Below are 25,025 nucleotides of genomic sequence, written 5' to 3'. Positions count from 1 at the left end.
TGCCAAAGACAACTGCTGTGTGCCAGCCTCTCTGTTTCTCAAGAAAATGTGCAACGCAGCAGTGCCTGCCACCCCCCTTCTCTCAGACACGTGAGGCTAGGGTGGCTCTTGAGTCAAAAATAGCCAAGCCTCTGCGTCTCTTGCTCAAAGCTTTGGCAACAGGAAGTCCCTGTCTCACTTCCCCTTTTCAAGGGAAGCTGCCATGGCAACCCAATTGCCTGGCTGTGCCCCGAGCAGGTCACAGGGCCTGTAGGCCCTCAACCCTCTCGCTCTTCCATCTGCATTTTTGGCCATGTTTAGGCTGACCTTCGATGGGCTCCCCAGTATTGCAGTTTGATTGTCGGGCAAAAGCCTGCCGGCAGAGCTCCAGTTTTCCAGGTTGAGCTTTTCTGGTTTTGAAATTGCACCTCCTCTGCCTTTCCCTCTGTTTGGGTCAGTTTCCACTTCTTCAAGTTATCCGAGCCAGGACCTGTTCCAAAATCCCCAAGTTGAAACCTCCCCCAGAATCTGAAGTGCATAAAATCAGGATCCCAGTATTTCTACTTGGCCTGGCCAATCAAAAAGCTTCATTCTGCCTGTCAGTCACAGGGAATGTTGTTGCACAATGTCAGTTCTCAAAATCTGTGCAAGAGGAGGGCTCTGGGGCTCAGCAGACACACACTAGTCCCAGCAAGGAATCAGGAACAGATATGATCCAGTTTGCATTTAAAGGCAAACCTGTCCAACTTGCACTTTGTCAAAACTGCATGTGTTCATTAAGATAATTTGCATTAAAATACTGACAAGGATTTATGAGATATTTTTTTTAAAGAGTTGGTTTACTACTGAGTAGACATTGTTGGATTGTACTGTACTGGTCTTTAGCCCTCAATGTGCTGCGATAACCTTTTGCTGCAGCAAATAGGGCCTCCACCCCTAGAAGATTGTGGGATATAAATGCCATAAATGACTGTAGTGTTGAACTGGGACCTGGGAGACCACAGTTCATATCCCCACTTGGCTGTGAAGCTCACTTGGTGACCTTGGGCCCAGTCCCTCACTCTCAGCCGCACCTACCTCACAGGGCTGTGGTGAGGACAGACGGGGGAGAAGATGTATGTGCACCAAACATACATATATGCATATACATTAGCATGCATGAACTTTAATACAAATCTTTGTCCCTATTTGTTGTCCTTTTTTGTGCATGTGCCCCCCCTTTTGGTAACTTTGCAAGCCAGCTTACCCTCTTGTAGACAGAAGGAAAACACTTTTGTTTTTGTTTTTTTGCAAGGCAGGCAGCCAAGGTGTTCTGGCCAGCCAGCCTGGCCTTTTGCAGGTTGATGCCCTTGATTATACCTCACATCCCTTTTAAAATGGTTAAAAGTTGGAATATATATATATATATATATATATATATATATATATATATATATTACCCAAACACTGGGGGAAGCGGGGCTTGGCTTGAGCATTCGCACCATTTTTTATTTCAACTAAATATTTCTTGGACCCAGCCTTCCAAATAATCCTGCCGCCCCCGCCCCAGTAATGAAGACATGATGAAGCAAGACCTTTCTCTATAGACTGTTCAACGCTGAGGACTGTAGGCACGTGCACTGGGGGTGGTGGTGGAATTTCTCAGTCAGACATATGGTTGTCATGGTTATTGGAAGCAGAGAGGTACAGGAGAAGATGAACTGCATGGGTGTCTCTCTCTCTCTCTCTTTCTCTCTCTCTCTCTCCCATCCACCTCCTCATATCCACCTCCTCCTTCTGCAATCTGGGCTTTCCAGGCTCAAGCTGGGTCTACATACTGGTTTCTCCCTTCCTGCTTCTTTCTGGGGCCTTAATTGGTAAGAGTGGTGGTGGTTAGATGTCTCAGTAGCATCCCACCTCAACGGAAGATGAGTTACCCTACGGTTTATGAGAGACAGCTGAGGCTCGGAGTCTCAAGACCCTGCCGGGATCCCCCTAGTCCGGGGATGAGCTGGAACAGGCGGCAGCCAAGCCGGAGAGGGACTGTGGCAAAGGTGTGTGAGGAGGACCGAGGCTGGGTCAACCATTCTGCTTGTGTGTGTTCGTTAGCAGAAGTTCGTTTCCGTGAAGGTTGTTTTGTGTCGTGCTATTTTTTGCTGGGGGGGGGGGGCTTGTGCCTAATTTATTTTTCACTTAGGATGATTTGGCAGAATCATCCTAAGGATGATTTGGCAGAACGGTTTCTTTTCACACTCCAGATTGGATCAACCTTCACAAATTAGTCCAGCTCATGAGACAGTCATAGTACGGCTCTATTCTGCCTTAGTCAGACCTCACCTGGAGTCCTGTGTCCAGTTCTGGGCATCACAGTTCAAGAAGGATATTGACAGGATGGTAGTTGTGCAGAGGAAGGCGGCCAAGATAATAAAGGGTCTGGAAGCCAAGCCTTGTGAGGAACGGTTGAGGGAATTGGGTATGTTTAGCCTAGGGAAGACTGAGAGGGGATATGATCACCATCTTCAGATACCTGAAGGGCTGTCACATAGAAGATGGACCTGGACTGACAGATTCCAGTTACAAAAAGGAGATTCTGACTAAATGTTAAGAAGAACTTTCAGATGGTAAGAGCAGTTCAATAGTGGAATGGACCCCTCAGAAAGGGGTGGACTCCTTCGTTGGAGGTTTTCAAGCAGATTTTGAATAGCTATCTGCTAGGGATATTTAATTATGATTTCTGCATTGCAGGGGGTTGGACTAGATGACCCTTGGGAGCACATTCCAAATATATAATCCAATGATTCCATGTAGCTTGTCTTGTTCACTTTAGCCACCTAGATTGCCCCTTTATTGTAGATTGTGTGTGTGGAATTGTTGGACAGAGGTTTGTGCCTTTGGGTAGCAGTTTGGAACAGGCAAGCGTTAAGATTCTTGTAACTTTGAAATATTCTTTTTTTAAACCCCCCACCAGTCTGAATGTAGCAGCTAATTCCTTTCACGCAAGAGCATGAAAGGTACATCCCTGGTTAGCCTGGCCACCGTGACTGTGTACAGAAATGATCCTGGTGCCAAAACATTTTAGAGGAACCTCAGGTGAGGCAGAGGGTAGCAAGGGAAGAGTGGGGCACATTTCTGGGGTGTCTATGTGCACAATGTATTTGAAGGGAATTAGGGTGGCTCAAGAGGAAATAGAGAACAAATTCTCTGGCTTGGCTTTCCCTTGTGATGGCTCTCCTTTATGCGCTCCCGGTTATGACATTTCCAACTCTGGATGCGGCCGGACTTTGAGCAGCAAGTGCAAAAAGAGCAGAGCATGTCGGCACTGTAACACAATTGCCTTAAATCAGCAGCAGGGCTTAAGACTTGGGTATTTTGCTTAGTTTTGTTTTCAGGTGTGTTTTTCTCTTCACACAGAATTTAAATGGGGTTTTAACGATTAGAGGGTTATATTGTCTCACGTCTGTGTTACACCTGTCTGTGGGGCCACCCCCCTCCCCAGTTCTTTGGATGTGTAAATGCTGGCAAGATGGAAACTGCACACAGGCTGTAAACACCTGCTTGGGTGGAGCCACATTGGCAAGCCTGAAACATACCTCTGATTCAGAGGCCCTTTTCTGGAGAGGCCAATGGTCACTGCCACTAACCCATCTCTTTCTTGCTTTCCCACAGAACAAAGAGAAAGAAAGGATGAAGGAGAGCAAAGATGCCCGCTACACCAACGGGCACCTCTTCACCTCCATCACCGTCTCAGGCATGACCATGTGCTATGCCTGCAACAAGAGCATCACTGCCAAGGAGGCACTGATTTGTCCCAGTGAGTAGGCCTCTAGACTTCTTTCTTTATTGCTTTTATTTATTTATTTCAAAATAATAATAATTATACATTACTTGATTGTAAAAACAAACAAAAACCTCAAAGCGGCTTACAAAAAGAATAAAAAGATAAAATTATCTGTAAAACAGTAAAAACAAAAAACAAAACAAAACCACCCAACTATGAAAACATTTTAAAAAGAATTAAAATTAGCAACAAACTGAAAACCAGATTAAAAGACATGTCAATGCTCTATATGTCTTGATAGGCAAATGTGTTTAGCAGGTGCTGAAAAGGGTACAACAAAGGCTGCTGCCTGGTTTCAATAGGCAGGGAGTTCCAATGTGTGAGTGCTGCCACAGCAAAAGATCGATTTCTTACAAATTCAGAATGAGTATTATGTGACATCTGTAACGGTGCCAGTTCAGGCTGATCAAAGCAGTTGAGCGGGCATACATGGGGTAAGATGCTTTTGTGGGTAAACTGATTCCAAGTAATTCAGGACTGTATAAACTAATAGTAACACCTTGAACTCGGCCCGGTAGCAAATGGGGAACCAGTAAATAAGGATTTGGGGTGTGGGTGTATTGTATCCCACCCAACCAACCGATACCTCAAGTTATGGGTCATTAGGAACTGAAATAAGCACATAGGCTGCTGGATAGTAGCTTCAAAATGCCCTTCTCTAAATTTCCCTTGGGGAAGGGCAGATAGGGACGGAGGAGGATTTCATTTGGCTTCCTTTGTGTGCCATGTGCATTGCCAGCATGCCAGGGCACCTGTTGCCTAGACATGCTTGCCAGCCTTGCTGTCTTAGTGGCTGAGGACCCAGTTTAAACACGAAGTCCGCGTGAGAAAATTCATGCTTGGCACCACATCCAAATCAGACTCCACTTTCCCACCCAGCCAGGAAAGATGTTTGTCTTTATAACTATTTGGCCATTTCTCCAATGCTCAAACAGTTACTGTTTAAATGCTGGAAAAATGTGATTTCCCCCCAGCCCAGCAACTAATTTTCATGAAATGCGGGTGTACGATAAGCTCTTTCAGGTAGTTGGAGCCCTGAAGGGTTGTTCTGTGTGTGCTGATGAGGCTTAGTTCTCTTGCTGCTTTCCATCTGCCCCAAATGTGCAAGTGGATGTTCTCAGTCCATGCCCAGACTCAGTAATGGGGCTGCATGAGGATTAAGCACTCCGTCTGGCCTTGATGGAGGAGATGGCATTTGGCCTGCTCTGGATGGAGTTGCCCTCCCATTTAAGAAGTGGGGTCACAGCTTCTAGGTGCTATGAGATCCAGCCCCGGTCATGGATGCTCAAGTGGTATTGGTGGCACAAAGCCCCTTTTGCTAAGCTGAATTTATTTATTTGTTATGTCACCGCCCCATGCCATAGTCCTCTGACTTCTCTAGAGAAAGTATTCTAAACCTGGGGATAGGGGGTACCACTGAGAAGCCCCTCACCCTTGTAGCTGTTCCTGAGATTGAGTGGGCAGTCAGAGAAGGCTCTCTGCGGATGATCTGAGCACAGGGATTGCCAACCTTTTTTTAGAAATGTGCAGCATAGTGGTACTGGAGACTGGAACCAGAGGCATTGTTGGCTGTGGTCTACATATCTTAGGTTGGATTCCGACAGTAGTGGTGTGTGTGTATGTTCTGAGAGCTGATGGTGGTTTGAATGAGACAGCACCCACCATAACTGGCAATCATCCCACCTTTTGTCTTTGGTTAAACAGGGTGTGCAGGTTTTTCAGGTAAAAAACTGCTAGACCTCTTTGACCAGGGGCAACAGTGAGGCAGAACTTTCTACACCATAGAAGCCTCAGTCAAACAAACCCTCTCAGAAACTATGCTCCAGCCTCACTGCTTCTGTCCCTTGATTGTCATTGGTGAAATGAGCTCCGCAGGTTTCAGAAACCCTGCAAACACCTACCAAACCTGTTCACTAGAGAGAACAAAAGGCTGAGTGTGCTCACTGTGAGCAACTGTGCCTGCTTTGAGCCACCTCCAACTCCCTGAAATAGGCTGATTCCTTCCTTTCTTCCCATCTCCTTTTCTTGTGGCTTGGTGGGATTAGATGACTCTTCCTCACCCCCTAACCTGTTTCTGGGCCTGTCCCTGCCCCCTTCTCCTAGAGAGAGGCCTTCCAGAACAGCTGCAGTCCTGGGCCACAACCTCTTCAGTCTGGAACATCTGCCTGCGAGGACAGCTGTTGGGTCTGGGCCTCCCAGAGGGGCTTTTGCTTTTAGGTTTTGTTGTCTGACTCTCCCTTGGTGACCTGGAAGGGCCTTTGATGTTGCGGCTTGTTTTCTCCTGACCCCACCAGCCCCTGGCCTGAAAACTTGGCCCCAGCTGCATCTGAGCAGTCACACTTGAGCTGTTAGAGAGTTTGCCGGCAGCCATGCCAAAAGCAGCCGTCTCCTTGAGTAAATAAACATTGTCAGGCAGTGTGCTTTATTTATATATTGGTGATGGCTAGCAGCTTGAATCTAGACCAGGGAGGTGGAACCTCAGGTCCAGAGGTGGAATGTGGCCCTTGAGGCATCTCTATGTGGCCCTCAGGATTCTCCCTAGGCCACACACCCTCTTCTCTGGCCACACCCCTCACCAGCTTTCTCTTCTGCCTTCCTTAAGTGTGTTTGCCTGGCTGGAATGTCTCTCTGAAGGGTGATCATGGCTCTTTCAGGCCTGGATGGAGAGGCAGGGGTGGATGTTTGTGAGTGTGAGTAATCACTAAGTAATTTTTAGTAATTTTTGCATGGTAAGACTCACATCCGATACTATGCCTACTTTTTTTTTATTTATTGCATTTCTATCCCACCTTTTTCTCCAAGGAGCTCAAGGCGGCGTATGTGGCTCCCAACATCTCCCCATTTAACCCCCACAACAGGCATGTGAGCTAGGTTAGGCTAAGAGGCAGTAACCGATCTTGAGGTCACCTAGTGAGCTTCCTGACCAGTTTAGGATTTGAACCCTGGTCTCTCCTGGGACCTAGTCCAACTATCTAAATACTATACTCTAAGCACTATGCTACACGGGCTCTCTAGCCTCAGCCATTCTTGTGTCTGGCTCCATCTACCACTGGCGTTATTATGATTATTATCAAACTTATAGTTATATGAGCGGGACGCGGGTGGCGCTGTGGGCTAAACCACAGAGCCTAGGACTTGCCGATCAGAAGGTCAGCAGTTCGAATCCCCGCGATGGGGTGAGCTCCTGTTGCTCGGTCCCTGCTCCTGCCAACCTAGCAGTTCGAAAGCACGTCAAAGTGCAAGTAGATAAATAGGTACTGCTCTAGCGGGAAGGCAAACGGTGTTTCCGTGCGCTGCTCTGGTTCGCCAGAAGCGGCTTAGTCATGCTGACCACATGACCCGGAAGCTGTACGCCAGCTCCCTCGGCCAATAAAGCGAGATGAGCGCCGCAACCCCAGAGTCGGCCACGACTGGACCTAATGGTCAGGGGTCCTTTTACCTATAGTTATATAGCGCCATCACGGTACATGGCATGTGACCCTGTGAGAGAAAGTGGCCCTCTGGTTGAAATAAGTTCACTACCTCTGGCCTAGGTTCTCAAGAGTTGAGCTTCCCTTTGCCAAGCTACTTGGCGGCTGGATCTCAGCCTGGCCAGGTGCTCATTATAGTTACCCTCTTGCCCATGCCCACTGCGGACACTTCCTTCTGGGAAAGGAGGAGATTACCTCTGAGCTACTCCTGTGCTCCTGGTCTGGTGCAGCACCCCGCTCCCACAAGTTGGTTCTCCTGGTTTTATACACAATTCTACATTTTGGAGTTGCTGTACCGCAGTCTGAGTTCAGGCTGAGGCCAAAGCTTACTTGCTGAACATGATAATTCAACAGGTTGGGCACATAAGGCCTTGCCAAAAAAGAGAGCAGCAGAGGACACAGATCTGCATAACAGGTACAAGTGCCAACTTTCATGAATGAAGGCAATTACTATCATTTAAATGAAAACACAGTATATCTTGTCATGGTGGGGAAGGCTGTGTGCCGGCTCACTCTGCTCCCAAGTGCTGCTGGAACAGACTCCCTCGGAAGGTGGTGGACCATCCTTCATTGGAGGTTTTTCAACAGCAGTTGGATGGTCATTGTCAGAGATTCTTTAGTTGTAATTCCTGCATTGCAGGGGATTGGACTAAATGACCGTTGGGGACACTAAAATTCTGTGATTCTATGCTAGATACTGAGAGGCAACATCAAACCCACCCTTTTTATAAAGGTCATTATCTTTAAACCCAATTTGGACCAAGCACCTTTCCAAGCAGAGAATCACTTCAAAAAGATAACTATCCTTGATCTTTCAAAGCATATATATATTTAGGACATCATTTAGTTGGGATTCAGCCCCTCAACCTGTTAGAACACCTGCGTTCATTGTCAGACAGGAGATGGCATAGTAGGGAGGTGAGAAGCAGCATGCAGGTGCACAGTTCCTTTCCCTTGCTCCCAAGTAGCCACAGAGCATCCTCACCCATCAGGGGCCAAATCTGCACTGTGATGCCGCTCAGGGCTTCCCCTAAAGAATTCTCGGAGCTGGAATTTGTTAAGGGTGCCAAGAGTTGCTAGGAGACCCCTTTTTCCCCTCGCAGAGCTACATTGTCACTTCCCAGGGAACTCTGGGAATTGTAGCTCTGTGGGGGGAATAGGGGGCCTCCCAACCATTACCCACACACTTTACAAACTACATTTCCCAGGATCCTTTGCATTAGATGTGCATTTTAAATTATTGGTACAGGTCTGCCAAAAGTTTTTAAGGCTCCTCCTCCCATCTATGTGAGAGGCACAAAAGGGGCTCATCTCTCCTTCCCTCCTTCTTCCGGCTGAGACTGTCCCTTCCACGTGGGCTACAGGACTTGGCAACTGTTCCCGGCCCAGCAGATGGTCCTCTGAACAAGTCGGCCGTTTGGTGTTTTTCTCCTCAGCCCTCCTCCCCAATGGTTGGGGGTGGGCCTGGAATTTTCCGGGTGCGGGGGAATCTCCTGGAAGCCCTTTTGCATTATTGATCAGAAACATCAAAGCTCCTCATGAAATATACTGAAAACTGTTAACAAACGGGGGCGTTTTAAAAGTCAGCTCTGCCTCGCAGCATTAGAAATGGGGCAGCAGGGGGACCCCTAGGACCACCAACAAGGGAACTGGAGATTGAAACCAATAGTCGGGTCTGGTTGGTTCTTAGGGGAGAGGCCAAAGCTCAGTGGTAGAGGGGCAGAACTGGGTGTCTGCATTTAAAGATTCTAGCCATCTATCTAGCCACCTTTTAGGGTCAAACCCTTCCAAGGGTGTCACAATATATAATCAGGTGTCAGGTGAACGGAAAGGCCTCTGTCACCTGGACTGAATAGACCAGTGGTTGCTAAACTGGCGCTCTCCTGGTGCTTCAGACCACAGCTCCCCAGCCCCAGCCATCAGCCCCAGCCAGCACAGTCACTAGCCCAGTGAGCTTTATCGCCAAGTAGAGATGTGAATCCTGGTCTTTCCCAGATCCTAGTCTGACACACTAAGTCAGAGCTTTCCAAGCTGTGTGTCGGCTGCAGTGTGCGCTCCCTGCACTCCTCCCGGGGCTGGAAGGGATTTAGTTTAACCTCCGGTTTGCTAGTAAAACTGAATTACTGCGTCATGAAATGATGCATGTCTAAAAAGTGTGTCATCAACATGAAAAGATTGATGACACACTTTTTAGACATGCTCTAAGCACTACACCACACAGTCTATGCACCAGGAGTGTCTGCTTTGTTTGGGTTTGGGGCTTGTTTGTTGCTTTTGTGTTTTTAATCACCTTACGAGCACATTGCCTTGAGGTGATGGCTTCAAAGGCCATTAATAATGCAATTGTTTTTGCAGTAGTAGTAGTAGTAGTAGTAGTAGTAGTAGTAGTAGTAGTAATAATAATAATTAATGATGATGATGGATCTTCTAGAGGCAAATCATGGTCTTTTTTAATTAACCCCACCCCCAACCGCCTTTCCCTCCCTGAATCTGTTATCTCCTAATTGGCCTGCAGCCACATTTGGGACTCTGCTGGTTTCCCCTGCTTTGATCTCTAGCATGGGGGGGGGGGCGCACTTGTATTTGTGGAAGCAAATAAATGGCACTGCAGGCCTCCTTGTCCGCCTGTATGCTCCAATTGTGCTCTGCTGTTATCTCAGGCTGGCCTTTTTCCTGAGCCAAGATTTGCCTGTGCTTGTGATCTCTCTCAAACATGGGGGCTAGAGTGGAGCAGATAATGAACAGAGCACACAGGGTTGCCAAGTCTCAAGCAGGGTCACCAAGGCAGGGCTTTATAATCATACCCTCCTTTCTTCTAAGGAGCTCAAGGCAGCAGACATGGTCCTTCCCTCCTTTGTTTCTGTCCTCACAACAACCCTGTGGGGTAGGCGAGGCAGAGAGAGCATGTGTGTGGCTAACCAAAGGTCACTTACTCACGTTGTCTCCAAACTGAGAAACATCTGAAACACTGCAGCCTTTCCTCATGGGGTTGCCACTCCAGCCCCTGGATCATTTTGGTTAAAAAAAAGCGGGTTTTAAAAAAGGTAGATGTCCCTACACCTGTGAATGAAGCAGATATGGGAATATACACGGCTACCCAGCTTGTGTGTGGTGTGTGGTTAGCAAAAGTGAGCCTGCACATTTCATATCTGCCATGTTTTGCGTTCCCTGTGTCTGCGTGCAAAGTGTGTGTGTGTGTGTGTGTGTGTAGGGCAGCTCTCTTTCCTTCTTAGGAAACCTCCACCCTGAAAAATCTGGCACCAATCTCAATGCCTTCTCTAGGATGACAGTGCAGGTGTCTGCCAGAATCCACCTTTCTCAACCTGGTGCCTCCACCTGATGTTTTGGACTCCCATCAGCCTCAACCAGCAGCTGGGTACCAGATTTGAAAGACCAATCCAGTGAGTTTGTGGCCAAGGCAAGATCTGAACCCGAGTTCCCTTGCAGCTCACGGCTTGTTCTTTTAATTGCCGCATTGGGCATCTCTCTCCAGAAATGAAGCAAGTGCAGGAAGGTAGATTAGGCTGCAGACATTTGGTCCTGTGGAGCGGGAAGGAATTTCTCACTTCCCTTTTGCCACTTGGAGCAGTGTGTGAGACAAGCAGACTTGCCAATCTCGAAAAACAATATTTTCTTCCTTCTCAGGAAGAACATGACTTCACTTCCTTGCTGGCAGTCCCAGGCTGTTGTGTCTGAACAAGCTCCTCTGTCTTCTAAACTTTTGTATTTTGGATATTATTTTCTTGTGGGAGAAGATGGATCTTTATAAATGTTGGGGTGGTTCTAGGCACTGTAGCAGGCAGAAATCCAACAAGGGGAGCATTTCCCATAGTCTCCATCCCATGCTGTTGAGCCTCTCTTTGCCTGTCATGCAGAGAATATTGTTAGGAGTTTGAGGGATCCTGTAGGGGGGTTGTAGAATGTAAAATATTGAGCTTGCCAAACCAGTCTCTTTGTCTAGGCCAGAGCTTTCCAAACTGTGTGTCGCGACACGTTCATGTGCCAGCTTCAGTTTGATGCATGTCTAAAAAGTGTGTCACCAACATGAAAAGTTTGGTTGTGTTTGACGGATTAAGTACCATGATTAGCATAAGCGATCCTAGAATTGTAGCATTGGAAGAGACCCTGAGGTCCTCTATTCCAACCTCCTGAAATGTTCCGCGCCATAGAATGAATGGGTAGGCCTTTCCTCCACCTCCTCTCACCCAGCCGCTAGGTAGGAGAACAGTAGCCAGAGCTGTGTGTTTGATTCAGCTGGAAGAAAGCTGGAAGCTGGAGACAGGGAGACATGCTTTCTCTGTGCTACATCCCAAGCTGCGACTAATGGAGAAACATGAGCCCGTTGTGGGGTTAATTCTGTGAGCCCCTCCATCTTATGTTCAGGTTTTATACAAAACCATATATAAATGTAAATGAAACCATATACCCTAAAGACAACACAGTATCCGCTGACCTTCATTCCAAGGCTTCTGAACCTGCTTAAGTGCCTGGAACCTATAGAATCTCTGACCCCTGGAGATTGGGCTGGCTTGTAACACTATATTGGCCTGGGGAATTTCTGCTTCTCCTGCGGTCTTTTAAAGAAAGTTCAGGAGTGAGGGTTGGCTAAAAACTTTTGAGCAGCTCAGTGACTCACAAGGAGGCGGGAGGTGTGAGAACTTTCACTCCCCCATCCTGTACTTACAAGGATCTGAGTATCTTGACTCATTTTACTGCTGTTGTCTGGAAATCTCTTTCTAATCCTACATCAAAGGCAAGGCCATTTGCACTTTGAGGGGCCGCTGAGGGAGCTATCCTTTGATGAAAATACTTGTAACAAAACGATTCTCATATACCACTCTTCAAGAAACATTCCATGCCTATACATGATGCAAATAATACAGTCAGACACAAAGTTTGTAAATAGCTTAGAATTGATTCCATCAGGTGAGCGTCCCAGAGTGACCCGTGCCTCTAGAATTAAGTTAGTAGCTGTTTTCCAATATTGTGTTTATATATTCCCAGCTGCAGACATGAAGTAGGTCCTTAAACGAGTAAATTCTTATTTTTACATCTATATTATGCTTTTCTTCCATCCTGGAACCTATCTGTGTGGTTTCCAGGCAGTCACCCATCCAGGCATTGAACAGACCCAGGTTTTCTTTCCAAAAGACTGCATCCCAAACCTGCTTGTCTTCCAGGTGTGAACACAGGCAGTGATGGCTGTAGGCATTTTCTTTTTTAAAAAACAAAAAACCCGCACATTAAAAAAGTCTCCCTGCCTCCCACCTTCCCATCCATGTACAGACATAACCGAGAAATGACTGTTACTGCCAGAGAAATCCACTTCCTGTGTGCATCACTTCCTCCTACTCATGCATTCTTGGATATTCCATGAGTCACTGAGCTTGGTGAACTTATTGTGGTTCTCCTAGCATAAGCAGATTGAGCAAATGGAGGGCTGGTGGTGGTGGGGCAGGCTCTGATTAAACGTCGTCTTATATCCTGAAGGAGAAATGCATGAAAAGAAAAATGGGGATTGACTTTCTATTGCATCTGGCAGTCGCTCACAAGAGGGCCTTGATTTGCTGGCCCAGGAGGGGTAGCTCAGAATATGAGCTGCCCATTTGCTTCCTTGAACTTAATTGCTTCCCTGCCCTCTTAAGTACAGACGTAAACCAGTTGGGCAGGGATGTGAAACTGAATGGGCTTCCCCCACAGAGTGTCCTGGGAATCGATTGCCAACAGAATTCTTAGGCCAGAAATACAGAGGAGACTGTATTCCCTGCAACTTTGGTTGTCTGTTGCTCAGAGGAGAAGGAAGATACATGAAATGCAGGTTTCATTTTACGAGGCATGCCGGTGAGGTTTCATGAGGGTGGTGATGGTTGTGGTGGTTAGGGGAGACTGAGACATGGGGTCACACATTCTTCAGGCTGGCTAAGTCCAACCTAAGATTTTTCTCTTAGTGTTCCCTCAGCGCCACCCTACTATTTCCAGAATTCCCTAGCTGGGAACAGTGAAGGTTGAAGCTAGATTGGAAATTGGTTTAAATTTGTAGTGAGGACATGCCCTGACACTGCAAACTTTAAATTGGTTACAGAACCATGTAACTGCCCCACAGCCCCACTGACTTGGGGCTCCCTGGCCTTTTCCTCCTCAGCATAAACTGCACCAAAGGCCTTCATAAGGCACCTCAGCTTTTGGCTCATGGTGGTCTGAGTGTTTGGAGGGGAGCATTGGGGAGAGAGCTCCGCACTGGAGAGAAGAGTTCAAGTGCCCTGCACCTATGTCCATGCTAAACCAGCCCTTTGCCAGGGCATCATTTAGAATAATTGAATCATAGAACTGTAGAGTTGGAAGAGATCCCACTGATCATCTAGATGCAGGAATCACACCAAAAGCATCCTTGATAGACAGCCATCCAACCTCTGCTTAAAAACCTCCAAGGAAGGAGAGTCTACCACCTTCCAAAATCGTCTGTTCCACTGTTGAACACCTCTTGCTGTCAGAAAGTCCTTCCTAATATTTAGTCAGAATTTGTGAGAAAGCAGGTGAAGTGTTCTTTGGATCTGAAGCTATCTGGCAAATCACAGACGAAGCCCACTGTGCCGCCGCCCCAGGTCCGATTTGAGCCTTTTTATTTCTCCTCTTCCTTATTCAGAAAACCAAAAGGGTCCATACTTGAATGCACTGAACATTCTTTTCACAGAGAAAATCTTTATCCAGGGACTTTCCATGTGAACACTCACAGCTTGCTTCAATCAGTTAGAGAGATTTGCTCTGTGGCAGTTTTTCCATGGTGGCGTTGCTGTCTGCTTGTGGAGTGCAGTAATCTAGATTAAACGGGGTGAGTGGAGACACAATGACGCAACACCATGTAGTCTGTGGGACTGGAATGGTCGCCTTGTGGTCACATCTCCTTTTGAGAATCTTGCGGATGAAGAAGAAGAAAGAGGTGGCCACTCTTGTATGTGTGTGTCCTTGATCCATTTATTCCTGCAGTCAGAGAGGCAGCCTTCTCCTACCCCCCCCCCTTTCACTCACGCCATCCTTCCGAGCGGATTGTGGAAGGAACAGGCTGTAGCATGGGGGAGTGATCACCGTGTTCTCCCTGATAGTTCCTTGCAGCCAAAATCTTGGCACACAGGCCATGCCCAGCAGGGGCAAACTGCCATCTGTGTGCCAGCCAAATGGGCAGGATGTCGGCCTTCACTCTTCTGTGGGGGTGGAGGAAACAGCAGGCTGCAGTGTGAGGGCGGTGGGCATCATCCAGAAGGCAGAGCTGTTTGGGTTTTGTTTTTTTTCAAATGGCTACCCTACCTGCCACTCCTTCCTACAGACCCAGAAACTTTGGTGGTGCTTTACAAGTTGCTTCCAAACTTCCTTTTGAACCCCTGATTGGCTTAAAGATGGGGGGTCCATTTTCAGCAAAGTGTTGTTTCCAATGTGCAAAGTGTCCGCCTCCAATGATGATTTCCCCATAGGATCTGTGGAAACCTTTCTTTTTTGTTTCCGGCAATACTCAGGTGTTGACTTGTTCTGGCACATTGTGGTAAAATATAGACACTGCCCCACTAGTCATCATCATCATCATATCTTACCCTTCCTCGCAAAGGCACCCTGGTGCAGTAAACACATTAATAACAAAATACGTTTTAAAAGTAGTTAAAAATGTTCTGCCAGCCAATGATTTCAGGGATGCCAGGAGCAGTATCTACTTGCCGCCAAATGCCTGGGCAAACAGGAATGTTTTTCAGTTCTTCCTGAAGGTGAACAACAAGGGAGACAGTTGCACCTTGCACAGTTGCATCCTGCCCATTTGGCTGGCACAACAAGGGAGACAGGTGCTGCCACTGAGAAGACCCTGCTGTGGGTCAATGCCAGCCAGGCAGCACTACCACCACCAAGACCTCACCTGCCAATTGTAGAGTCTGAGATGGTTGAAGTTGGTCCAAGACATTTTACTGCCCAAGGCAGAGAACAGGATGGCTCCCCTTCCCTCCATTTCATATGTATAGAAGCTGAGTGGGCTGGCCGTTGAACCTCAAACACAGCTGAGAGCAGAGGGCTAGTACAGGGGCTGTCAATATTATTTTATGTACTTATAGAATCACATGTGATCTTGTGGCAGGTCACCACTGTTACACACAGGGGAACAGCCAAGGGGCTATAGCCACTGCCTGCCAGCTTCTGCCGCCTGAGGCAATGACCTCACTCTCCCTAATGGTAGGGCCAGCCCTGACTCTGCCTGTGCAAACCTATGTTCATTTTCAATCAATCATGTCACTGCAAGATGGGGCCTAGTGGAGAGCTTGGCTCAGTTGAAGCCCTGTCTGCTTGGTCCCCCCAGCTGAAAGGGCCTGTTAAAAAATATGATGTTCGGTTTTCTGATTTAGTGGATGAATCTGAGCATCCGATCGACACTGTCTCTTTCTCACTCATGCCTCCTCTGTTTTTCCCTTCCAGCCTGCAATGTCACCATTCACAACCGCTGCAAAGATACTCTGCCCAACTGCACTAAAGTCAAGCAGAAGGTGAGTGTGTTCATGTAGATGCGTTTGTGAGAGGGGAACTCTTGTAAGCCATGAGCAAGAGGAGGGTGGCAGGGACATGAGAGACTAACGTTTTTAAGCAACTTGTGGCTCATACTACACTATTTTACTTATTTATATTCATTTTATTTCATGAAATTTATATATCAATTAATTGGAGAAAAAAACCTCAAAACGGTTTACCAAAAGAAAAAAACAAGAGAGTTATTAGTAAAAAAAAAGAAAGAAGTAAAAACATTTTTAAAAAATTTAAACCCAGCAATAAACTTAAAACACATCAGCATTCTAAACATATGGACAGGCTTGTCTAAGCACAAACGTCATTAGCAGGTGCTGAAAAGAGTACGGATGAGGTGCCTGTCTGATGTCAATAGGCAGGGAGTTCCAAAGTGTTAGGTGCCTAAAAGGTTTATTTCTTGCAAATTCAGAGTGGGTATTGCATGGTACTGGTACAGAATTGAGCTGCTCAGGCCATCCCTGGGTCATCCTCAGGGCCCCTTTCAGTTGCAATATTTTTTTAAAAAAAGCTTTAAAAGCCTGCCTACCTCAGTTGGATGCCAGCCAAAATTGTGTGTGTGTGTGCTTTATTGTTTTCCTGCTGTTGCTTTTGAAATGGGTTTTATATTATAACGTGGTGGTGTTTGTTTTGATTTTGAATGTTTTACTACAGGATGGCATTTTGTACTTCTTCACATAGCGAGTCGTTAAACTATGGAATTCGCTGCCACTGGAGGCAGTGAGGGGCACCAAGCTAGACTGCTTTAAAAGAGGATTAGACAAATTCATGGAGCAGGAGAGGGCTGCTGATGGCTACTGGCCAGCATGGCTATGCTCTTTCTCTATGGTCGGAGACAGTGCTTGTGAACACCAGTTGCTGGAAACCACAAGAGGGGAGAGAGGGCTCCTGTGCTCAGATCCTGCTTGCAGGTTTCCCATAGGCATCTGCTTGGCCACTGTGAGATCAGGATGCTGGGCTAGATGAGCCCCCTTTGGTCTGATCCAACAGGCTCTTCCAATGTTCCTATGCTGAGTTTTGACTGAAAAGTTTTGACTGAGCACAGACTGAAAAGGCAGCTGAAAAGATAAATAAATAAGAGCCTTTGGGAATCTGCTTGCGGTAGCAGCACTTTGAGAGATTGTCCCCCCAAACACAAAAGCAGTAATTTACCAGATATGGGTCCCAAGAAATAGAGACAAGCATAAACTACGGTGCTCACTTTCCTGTTCCAGAGCGAACCACCCAAAAGCACACAGGAGATACTTCAAAGCCACCCCCTTTCTCCAACTCTGGTGGAAGAAGATTGGAAGAAATTTAAAGACTATCTGCAGAAATACTGTAAAATCAATGAATGTTAAAATGATGTTGGATTGAAAATAAGTGGCATTAGCAACAAAGTTAATAAGAATATGCAAAAATGAATTGATAATGGATGAAAATATAGAGTTAAAAAATGTTAAGATATAGAGTTAAGATAAATGAAAGAGGGTAAGGATTTGCTGACTTGATTATGTAAATGGGAATACAAAAAGGGGGGGTGTGAGGAGGTCAAAGAAACAAGCAAAGGAGTTTAAAGTTATGAAAAACGGATTTGTTTTTAAATTTTTCTTACTTTTTGTTTTGTCTTTTGTATGTTGTATTTTTTATTTTTATTTTTTCTTTCATGTATTTTTGTATTCATGCTTTTGTAAAACTTTAATAAATATTTCTTTTTTAAAAAAAAACAAAGCCACCCCCTTTCTCCTCCACCAGAGCTTTATTGCAATGGCCCAGCTGCTGCTCATCGTTCTTCTGTTTCTTTTTTTCTTTCTCTCCCTCCGCCCCCGCCCCTTGCAGCAGCAAAAGGCAGCCTTGCTGAAGAACAATTCAGCCCTGCAGACGGTGTCCCTGAGGAACAAAAGTGAGTAGAGCTGTGAATCCCACGCCAGGAAGGGGAAGCGGGGCAGGGAGTCAGCTGCGGAAGCAGTTCTCCTCTGCTAAAGGAACTGCCTTATAAGGCCCCACCCGTGATATACACTTAAAGCAGTATCATACCACTTTAAACAGTCTCAGCTCCCCCCAAGGAATCCTGGGAAGTGTAGTTTGTTAAAGGTGCTGAGAGTTGCTAGGAAACCCCTATTCCCTTACCAGAACTACAATCCCCAGAGTTCTCTGGGAAGTGGGACTGACAGTTAAAGAGTCATGGCTTCCCCTAAAGAATCTGTTAAAAAGCAGGATGCGGATGCTTTACGTTATTAATAATATTTTTATTATTATTGTGGATGGGGCCTTAGTAAGTAGGGCCTGTGCTGCTGAGAAGAGGAGAGGGCAGCTGGGAAGATACTGGTTCTGAGGTGCTTTTCCCAGTTTGGGGTGGGGCAGGGGAAGAGTGAGGCTCACTTTAGTCTAATGGACCCCTCAATAAAGTGTGGCCCTGAAACCTCTTTGGCCAGCTCTGAAAATAGTGGGTGCTTCTGAACATGTGCAGACTGCCATTCTGCCAAAGCCACACCTCTGAGTTCTCTTCTGTATACAGTGGGGATGGAAGTGTTGCCTCCAGGCTGTCTTAAGCACCAGCACCCTTAGTCGTTTGTAGAAACCCGGTGGGGCGTTATCAGCTGCCTGAATTGCATGATGCAACTTGTCCTTTGGTATGACGGAAGCCTGTCTTGCAAGTCTTATCACCCCCGTTTCTCTTTCAAATCTCCAGCCACCATCAGGGAGCGCCCCAATTCTGCCATCTACCCCTCTGAGAGCTTCCGCCAGACCCTGCTGGGGTCTCGCCGGGGTCGCCCCACCTTGTCTCTTTCCAAAAGCGTCTCCACCACTAACATTGCAGGGTAAGTTGAACGGATGGCTTTAAAAGAGGATTGGAGAAATTCATGGAGGAGAGGGTTGGCGGTGGCTGCTAGCCACAATGGCTGTTCTCTGCCACCACAGTCAGAGGCAGCAATGCTTCTGAATACCAGTTGCTCTTTCCTTATGCTCTTAAACTAGTGGGGAGAGAAAGCACAAATCTCTCCCTTATGTGCCCAGATTTATGTTGCGAGCTTTGTGGAGCAGGTCACCTGTCTCTTGACTTATATCTGCCCAGTCTTCCCTGACCCAGTGCCCTCCAGATGTTGCTACACTCCAACTCCCATCCACCCCAACCAATGGAGACCAGTGGTCAAGGAGGATGGGAGTTTAGTCAAGAACACCTGGAGAGGGCTATGGGTTCCCCACCCTCCCTGTAGGAATATTCTCGAAACGTGAACCCTCTTTGTAATGGACAGTGTCAGTCTTGTATTTCTTATCAGACTTGTACTAAGAAGACCTGGGTTCCGATCCCGGCGGGTTCCTTGAAACTCACAAGGATCGCACATGACCTTTGGGCAACCCGTCTCTATCTCAACCTCAACTACTTCAAAGGGTTGTTTTGTGTATTAAAAAAGATGATAAAGCAACAGTTGTATTGGTTTAGAAAATTCTCCTCTTCCTGTCCAGGAATTTCAATGATGAATCTCCTCTTGGCCTCCGGAGGATCCTGTCCCAGTCCACTGACTCCTTGAACATGCGCAACCGGACCCTCTCAGTCGAGTCCCTCATTGACGAAGGTGAGATGGGAAGTGTGGGTGATGAAATCCTGTGCCAATATTCTATACATACGTGTAGAAAACCAGGAATCTGGGTGAGTTTAACACAAATAAGAACAAACAGGCGGTATTTATTTATTTATTTATTTGCTGCCTGACAAATGAGGAGGGATCTGTTTTTAAGAGTGCTGAGTGTTTGTCAGCCTTGAATCCCCAGATGCTTTTATTTATTTATTTTTATTTTCCCTCCATAAAATTTATACACTTCTTGATTGTAAACATCAAACCTGCCTGTTTTGTCTCTGTGGTTGAGCTGCCCCTCCTTTTTTGCCTGGGATTTCTGACCAATCAAAGCATACAGCGTTCCTGGATGAAGTCTTGGGGAGAGGACATCAGAGCCAGTGTCTCTGTGTGACTTGGACCTGGGTTCCAAGACCACAACCGCAGATGCACTTATTCTGTGCGCATGTTGTGGTTTGATAGTTCCCAATGTCCAGCGGCTCACATTTTCTGCGTGCCCTCGAGGCTCAGTTAGGCTTTCATCCTCGTCCCTCCTCCCCTCCTTCATCAAAGTCATTTCCACAAAAGTATAGACACAAACACATTTCTCCTCTTTTTTCCTCCAGGAGCCGAAGTCATATACAACCAGCTGATGAGCGACTTTGAGACTGGCGAGAAGGATTTTGAGGCTGATTCTTGGAGCCTGGCAGTTGACAATAACTTCTTGCAGCAGCACAAAAAGGAAGTCATGAAGCGCCAAGATGTCATCTACGGTGAGGATTTGTGCCACTTTTGCCACCCCTCCACCCCACCTACTGAGGATTTCTGAAAGCAATGGGTCCCAAACGCCATGTCACCTTGGAAGGAGAAGCATAGTCACAGCCGGTCAATGTCTTCCCAGCAATATACAGTTTGAAAGACACATGAAATGCTGTCAGTGCACAAGTAGCAACCTCCAGAAAGGTAGCTGTGTGAGTCAGCACCAACAAAACGAACAGAATCTTGAAGCATCTTAAGGACTAGCAAATTGATGGCAGGATAAGCCTTAAAGCACATGTTTAACATTGTGTGTCATTTAGCCTGAAGCTCACAGCCATTAGGAATGGGAAATAACACTCCTTCCTTCCTTCCTTCCTTCCTTCCTTCCACCCCCCAGTGGAAATTGCTATACAGAGTTTGTGGAATTTAAGCCTTGCCTGGTATTTATAAGCCTCTTTGCAGGGAGGCATATAGAAATTGTTAGGATCCTCCTTGATAAGTGTCTCAAACCAAATACAACACCCTGAGTGGTGTTTCTACAGTTTTGATTTTGGGGCCAGGTTTATTGTTGGCCAGAATAAGAACCTTAAAGGAGGATTAGAGGTCCCACCCAGACCTCTGACACCATGAGCCTCCGCATGCAGGAGGAAGGGGAAATTGCATATTTAAATGCTCCCCTGTGAAAAAAATGAATAAAACTACCCAGCGTGTAAAAAAGTAGCACACCAGGGAGGAGACAGAATTCTCCCTAATGGCACACAAACACTCCGGTGTGGGTGGAACATTCAGACACGAGCTACCATCTGAATTCTGAACTGATTCATTTCCAGGAAAAGAATTGTGCTATTTGCACTCAGTGTTCCTACACGCTTTCCTTTGTCGCACGATTTCTTCCGTTTGGTTCATGACTTCTAGGCACAGGTCTAAGAGGCTTTTCTTGTGTCCCGCCGCTTTCCCTGGGAAAACCCATCATTTATCGCAGAATTGGAGCAAAGATCAATCTGCAGAAAACCCGACTAATGTTTGCTCCAATTCAGCGGTGAACAGCAGCTTTTCCCAGGGGAAAGTGATGGGGCGAATGAAAAGCCTCTTGGACGCATGCCTGGGAGTCACAGGCAAAACAGAAGTGTGGATGAGCCCTGGCACACCCACCCCACCCCATCTTCCTTTGACTCTACTATGCCAATGCAAATCGGTTCACATCTTCCCTCTTCCCGCTCCTGCAGAGTTGATCCAGACAGAGCTCCACCACGTGCAAACGCTGAAGATCATGACCAACCTCTTTCGCAAGGGCATGCTGGAGGACCTCCAGATGGACGTGGCCCTGGTGCAGAGCATGTTCCCCTGCGTGGACGAGCTCAGCGACATCCACGACCGCTTCCTCGTCCAGCTCCTGGAGCGCCGCAAGGAGTCCCTGGCCGCCGACAGCAACAAGAACTTTGTCATCAACCGGCTGGGGGATATCCTCATCCAACAGGTGCAGCAGCCGCCATTCTTGCTGGCACCCATTTGGAGTGGGGGGTGTGGCATGGAGGGGCATAGAGGGAGAAAGCAACTCTTTTATCTCCCTTCTCCCTGCCCAGCTAGTATGTCAGGAACACGGGGAATTGCCTTGAACTGAGTAAGACCATGGGTTTATCTAGCTCAGTATTGTCTACACTGACTGGCAGCAATGACTCTCCAGGGTCTGAAGCAAGGGAGTCCCAGCCCTACCCAGAGATATCAGTGGGGATTGAACCTGGGCCCTCCTGCCGCATGCAAGGCAGGTGCTCTTCCAGCTGAGCTGCTGCCTGTCTTCCTGTTGTGATCTCACCTCCTTGCACTTCTGCCTTCCAGTTTTCAGGCAGCAGCGCCGAGCAGATGAAGAAGGCCTACTCCGAGTTCTGCAGCCGCCACACTAAGGCCGTGAAGCTTTACAAGGAGCTCTTTGCACGAGACAAGCGGTTCCAGCAGTTCATCCGGGTAAAGGGCCTCTCCGTCCTTCCTTCCTGCTGGGAAGGTCTATCACCTCACCCCCTTCCGCCCCAAATGGGAACTCTGACTCCCAAGGCTGTGAAACCTGTTCCCCTGTGTGACCTTTTGCCCCTCTCTGCCCCTTTCTCCAGAGGCTGACACGGTCGACGGTGCTGAGGCGGCATGGGGTTCAAGAGTGCATCCTTCTGGTGACCCAGCGCATCACCAAGTACCCCGGGCTCATTGACCGGATCCTGCAGAACTCCAAAGGTACCAGAGAATGGAGGGCAGGGTGACCTTTCACCAAAGGGGCAAAAACCTGGCTTCTTTTTCTCTTAATCATGACCATCAAACAATCAACTAATGCCTACAATATCAACCCTCTGAAGTATTTCTGTAGCCTCGTTATGTATGCATGCAATCAATCAATCAATCAATCATCAGGAATCTTCTTTCTTTGTAATGCAGTAGAATTGTGTCTTACACGCATTTAACTTTTACAGTTGAAGGCAAGCTGGTTGAAATTGCACAAGATAAATGCAAGCAAGGCGGAGAGCTTAAAAGCTCTCTTTGTGCTGGTCCTGCTTGTATGGCAAGGCCCACTCTGCACAATGACTCTGGGGTGATCTCACGAGATCTCTTGGGCAATCTGAGTTCCCGCGAGGTCACACACAAGCACCCCTCGGTTTCCAGAGCTAGCACACCTTGGCCAAACACACCTTGGCCCCCCAAGCAAGGTGTAGAGCTTCAAGTCTCTTTTCACGTGGGGTTCTGCTTGGGTTACCTGATGTGGAAAGAGCTTTTAAGCTCTCTGCCTTGCTTGCTGGGCAAGCCCTGCTCAGCACCTGGGCTCTGGGAGTACTGGCCATACTCTCTGCCCCCTCACCCATTAGCCACTGGAGCAGCTCCAAGGGTTTGGGTATATGCAGTTTTCATATATACTGTATTTAAGGGAGATGGATGATTCATTCAAAATGCACTGCATGGTATTTAAAGTGCCTGCACAAAATTTGGACCTAGATACTCTATTCATCGTCATCACCTGCCAGGTCCTTTGGTACCATTCTACCAAAAGTGGAATTGTACACAGCTCCCAGGACATAACAAATTAATATTCAGCTGCTGATAACCATCCTAATGTGACCTTGATGAACTTCCCAAGCTCAGTAAAGCCATTTGGTGGGGAGAGAAAATTAAGACTGATACCCAGAGCCTGCTGTGTTGCTTTGTTCAGAATGGTCTAGTGATGCTTATAGCCCTGCCGAATGTGGGCAAGGTCTGGTACCCCTTTGAGACCCAGGAACCGGAAGGTAGTGAGACAGAGGGGCATTGAATCTGCAGTGCAATTGGGAGGCAGCAACTGTGAGAGGCTGCAATGGGTTCTGGGCAGAAGCTGATTGGAAGAGGGGTTTTCCCTGGGGCCAAAAAGCCCGATAACCAAACCGAGCCTTTGATCACGGTCTCCCCACCTGCCTTCCCCCACCCCAGGGAATGAAGAGGACCAGCGGGACCTGAGCACCGCCCTGACTCTGATCAAGGAACTCATTTCCACCGTCGACCAGGAAGTGCACGACTATGAGAAGAATGCGCGGCTGCAGGAGATTTACGGGCGGATAGATGGGCGCGCCAAGGCCGACCTGCCCTGGGAGCATGGCCCCTTCTGCAAAGAGGAGATGCTGCGGCGCAAGCTGGTGCACGATGGCTGCATGCTCTGGAAGACGGCCACCGGGCGCTTCAAAGGTGGGTGGAGCCTGTGGGGTTGTGTGTGTAGCTCACTGCTGCCCTCTAGTGGCATGTGGCTCTCAAGGAGGGGGGTCTCCCAGATGGCAAAAAGAATCCCCGATTCTGAACAGGCACAGTCATGCTTTATCTATGTATTTGCTATGGTTATACATCGGCTTTTGGCCAGCACATTCAAGGTACATCGCAGTTTGAAACAATGCCATTATTGCTGTTATTATAAACCTGCCCTTCACCCTAAGGTCCCAGGGAAGGTTACGGCATTAAAACACAACAATGCAAAATTAAAAAGAGTTTAAAACAACTTTTGGGGCCCAAAAACAAACTGGCAACCAGTGCAGCTGTTTTAAACCAGGGGTTATATGAGATCCAAACAGAAACCCAGCCAACTATGTGGCTGCTGCATTTTGGGCTAGTTGAAGTTTCCTAGTAGTCTTCAAGGGCAGCCCCACGGAAAACACATTGCCGTAATCCAATGCTCTGGAAATTACCAGAGCATGGAGTAGAGTGGCCAATTCATCTCTCTCTAAAAGGGGCCGTAGTTGGTAAGCCAGATGGAGTGGTAAAAAGGCATTCTTAGCCACTCAGCTTCCAGTGGTAGTGCAGAATCCAGTAGCAACCCCCAAGTCGTGTGAGCCTTCTCCTTCCAGGGGGATGTAACCCCTTCCAAGGCAGGCGATTCTGAGAATGGAGGATCCAAGTGACAGCCAGGATGATAAAGGGGACCTTGTTATCTCCTTCTAGAACAGGAGTGCTCGGTAGTGGTTCTACAGGATCTTCACTTTGATAGGAGAGTATGAGGGACTGAATGTGCAGCAACAACCCGAAAGACCTTTCAGCTAACACCTTGTTTCTTCCCCCTTTCTCTTGCAGACGTCCTGGTAGTTTTGATGACAGATGTTCTCATCTTCCTTCAGGAGAAGGATCAGAAGTACACCTTCCCCACCCTGGTGAGATATGCTCTGTGGGCTGTGCCTATTCCCTGGTGTAAAGGGCCCAGCTGCTCAAACTGGATACTCTGGCTAAGGGAAGCAGGACAGACGAAAGAAAGCCCTTCACACATAGTTAAACTATGGAATTTGCTCCCGTAGGAGGCAATGATGACCACCAACCTGAAAGTTTTTCAAGGAGGATTGGGCAAATTCATGGAGGAGAGGGTTGTTGATGGCTACTGGCCAGAGTGGCTATCCTCTTCTGTCATGGTCGGAGGCAGTAAATGCT

General features: G+C 47.4%; 1 protein-coding gene across 5 annotated transcripts in view; it reads left to right on the top strand.

The window, feature by feature from the left end:
* ARHGEF2 (Rho/Rac guanine nucleotide exchange factor 2) overlaps positions 1 to 25,025 on the top strand; it is a 96,876-nt gene that overhangs the window by 60,263 nt on the left and 11,588 nt on the right. For 4 of the 5 annotated variants that reach the window (XM_053368148.1, XM_053368149.1, XM_053368152.1 and 1 more), the window contains 11 exons: positions 3,625 to 3,769; positions 15,715 to 15,782; positions 17,635 to 17,698; positions 18,488 to 18,617; positions 19,264 to 19,373; positions 19,979 to 20,125; positions 21,338 to 21,588; positions 21,948 to 22,073; positions 22,217 to 22,334; positions 23,553 to 23,804; positions 24,678 to 24,754. In XM_053368148.1, the coding sequence (XP_053224123.1) occupies positions 3,625 to 3,769; positions 15,715 to 15,782; positions 17,635 to 17,698; positions 18,488 to 18,617; positions 19,264 to 19,373; positions 19,979 to 20,125; positions 21,338 to 21,588; positions 21,948 to 22,073; positions 22,217 to 22,334; positions 23,553 to 23,804; positions 24,678 to 24,754 (1,488 nt within the window). Of the gene's footprint in view, positions 1 to 1,746; positions 2,013 to 3,624; positions 3,770 to 15,714; positions 15,783 to 17,634; positions 17,699 to 18,487; positions 18,618 to 19,263; positions 19,374 to 19,978; positions 20,126 to 21,337; positions 21,589 to 21,947; positions 22,074 to 22,216; positions 22,335 to 23,552; positions 23,805 to 24,677; positions 24,755 to 25,025 lie in introns of those variants that run through there. The other variant, XM_053368150.1, reaches the window with a different exon arrangement.

The sequence above is a fragment of the Podarcis raffonei genome, chromosome 16 (genome assembly GCF_027172205.1).
Source record: "Podarcis raffonei isolate rPodRaf1 chromosome 16, rPodRaf1.pri, whole genome shotgun sequence".
Classification (NCBI taxonomy): Eukaryota; Metazoa; Chordata; class Lepidosauria; order Squamata; family Lacertidae; genus Podarcis; species Podarcis raffonei.
The sequence above is the reverse complement of the archived record's forward strand: the minus strand, read 5'-3'. Positions and strand labels throughout refer to the sequence as shown.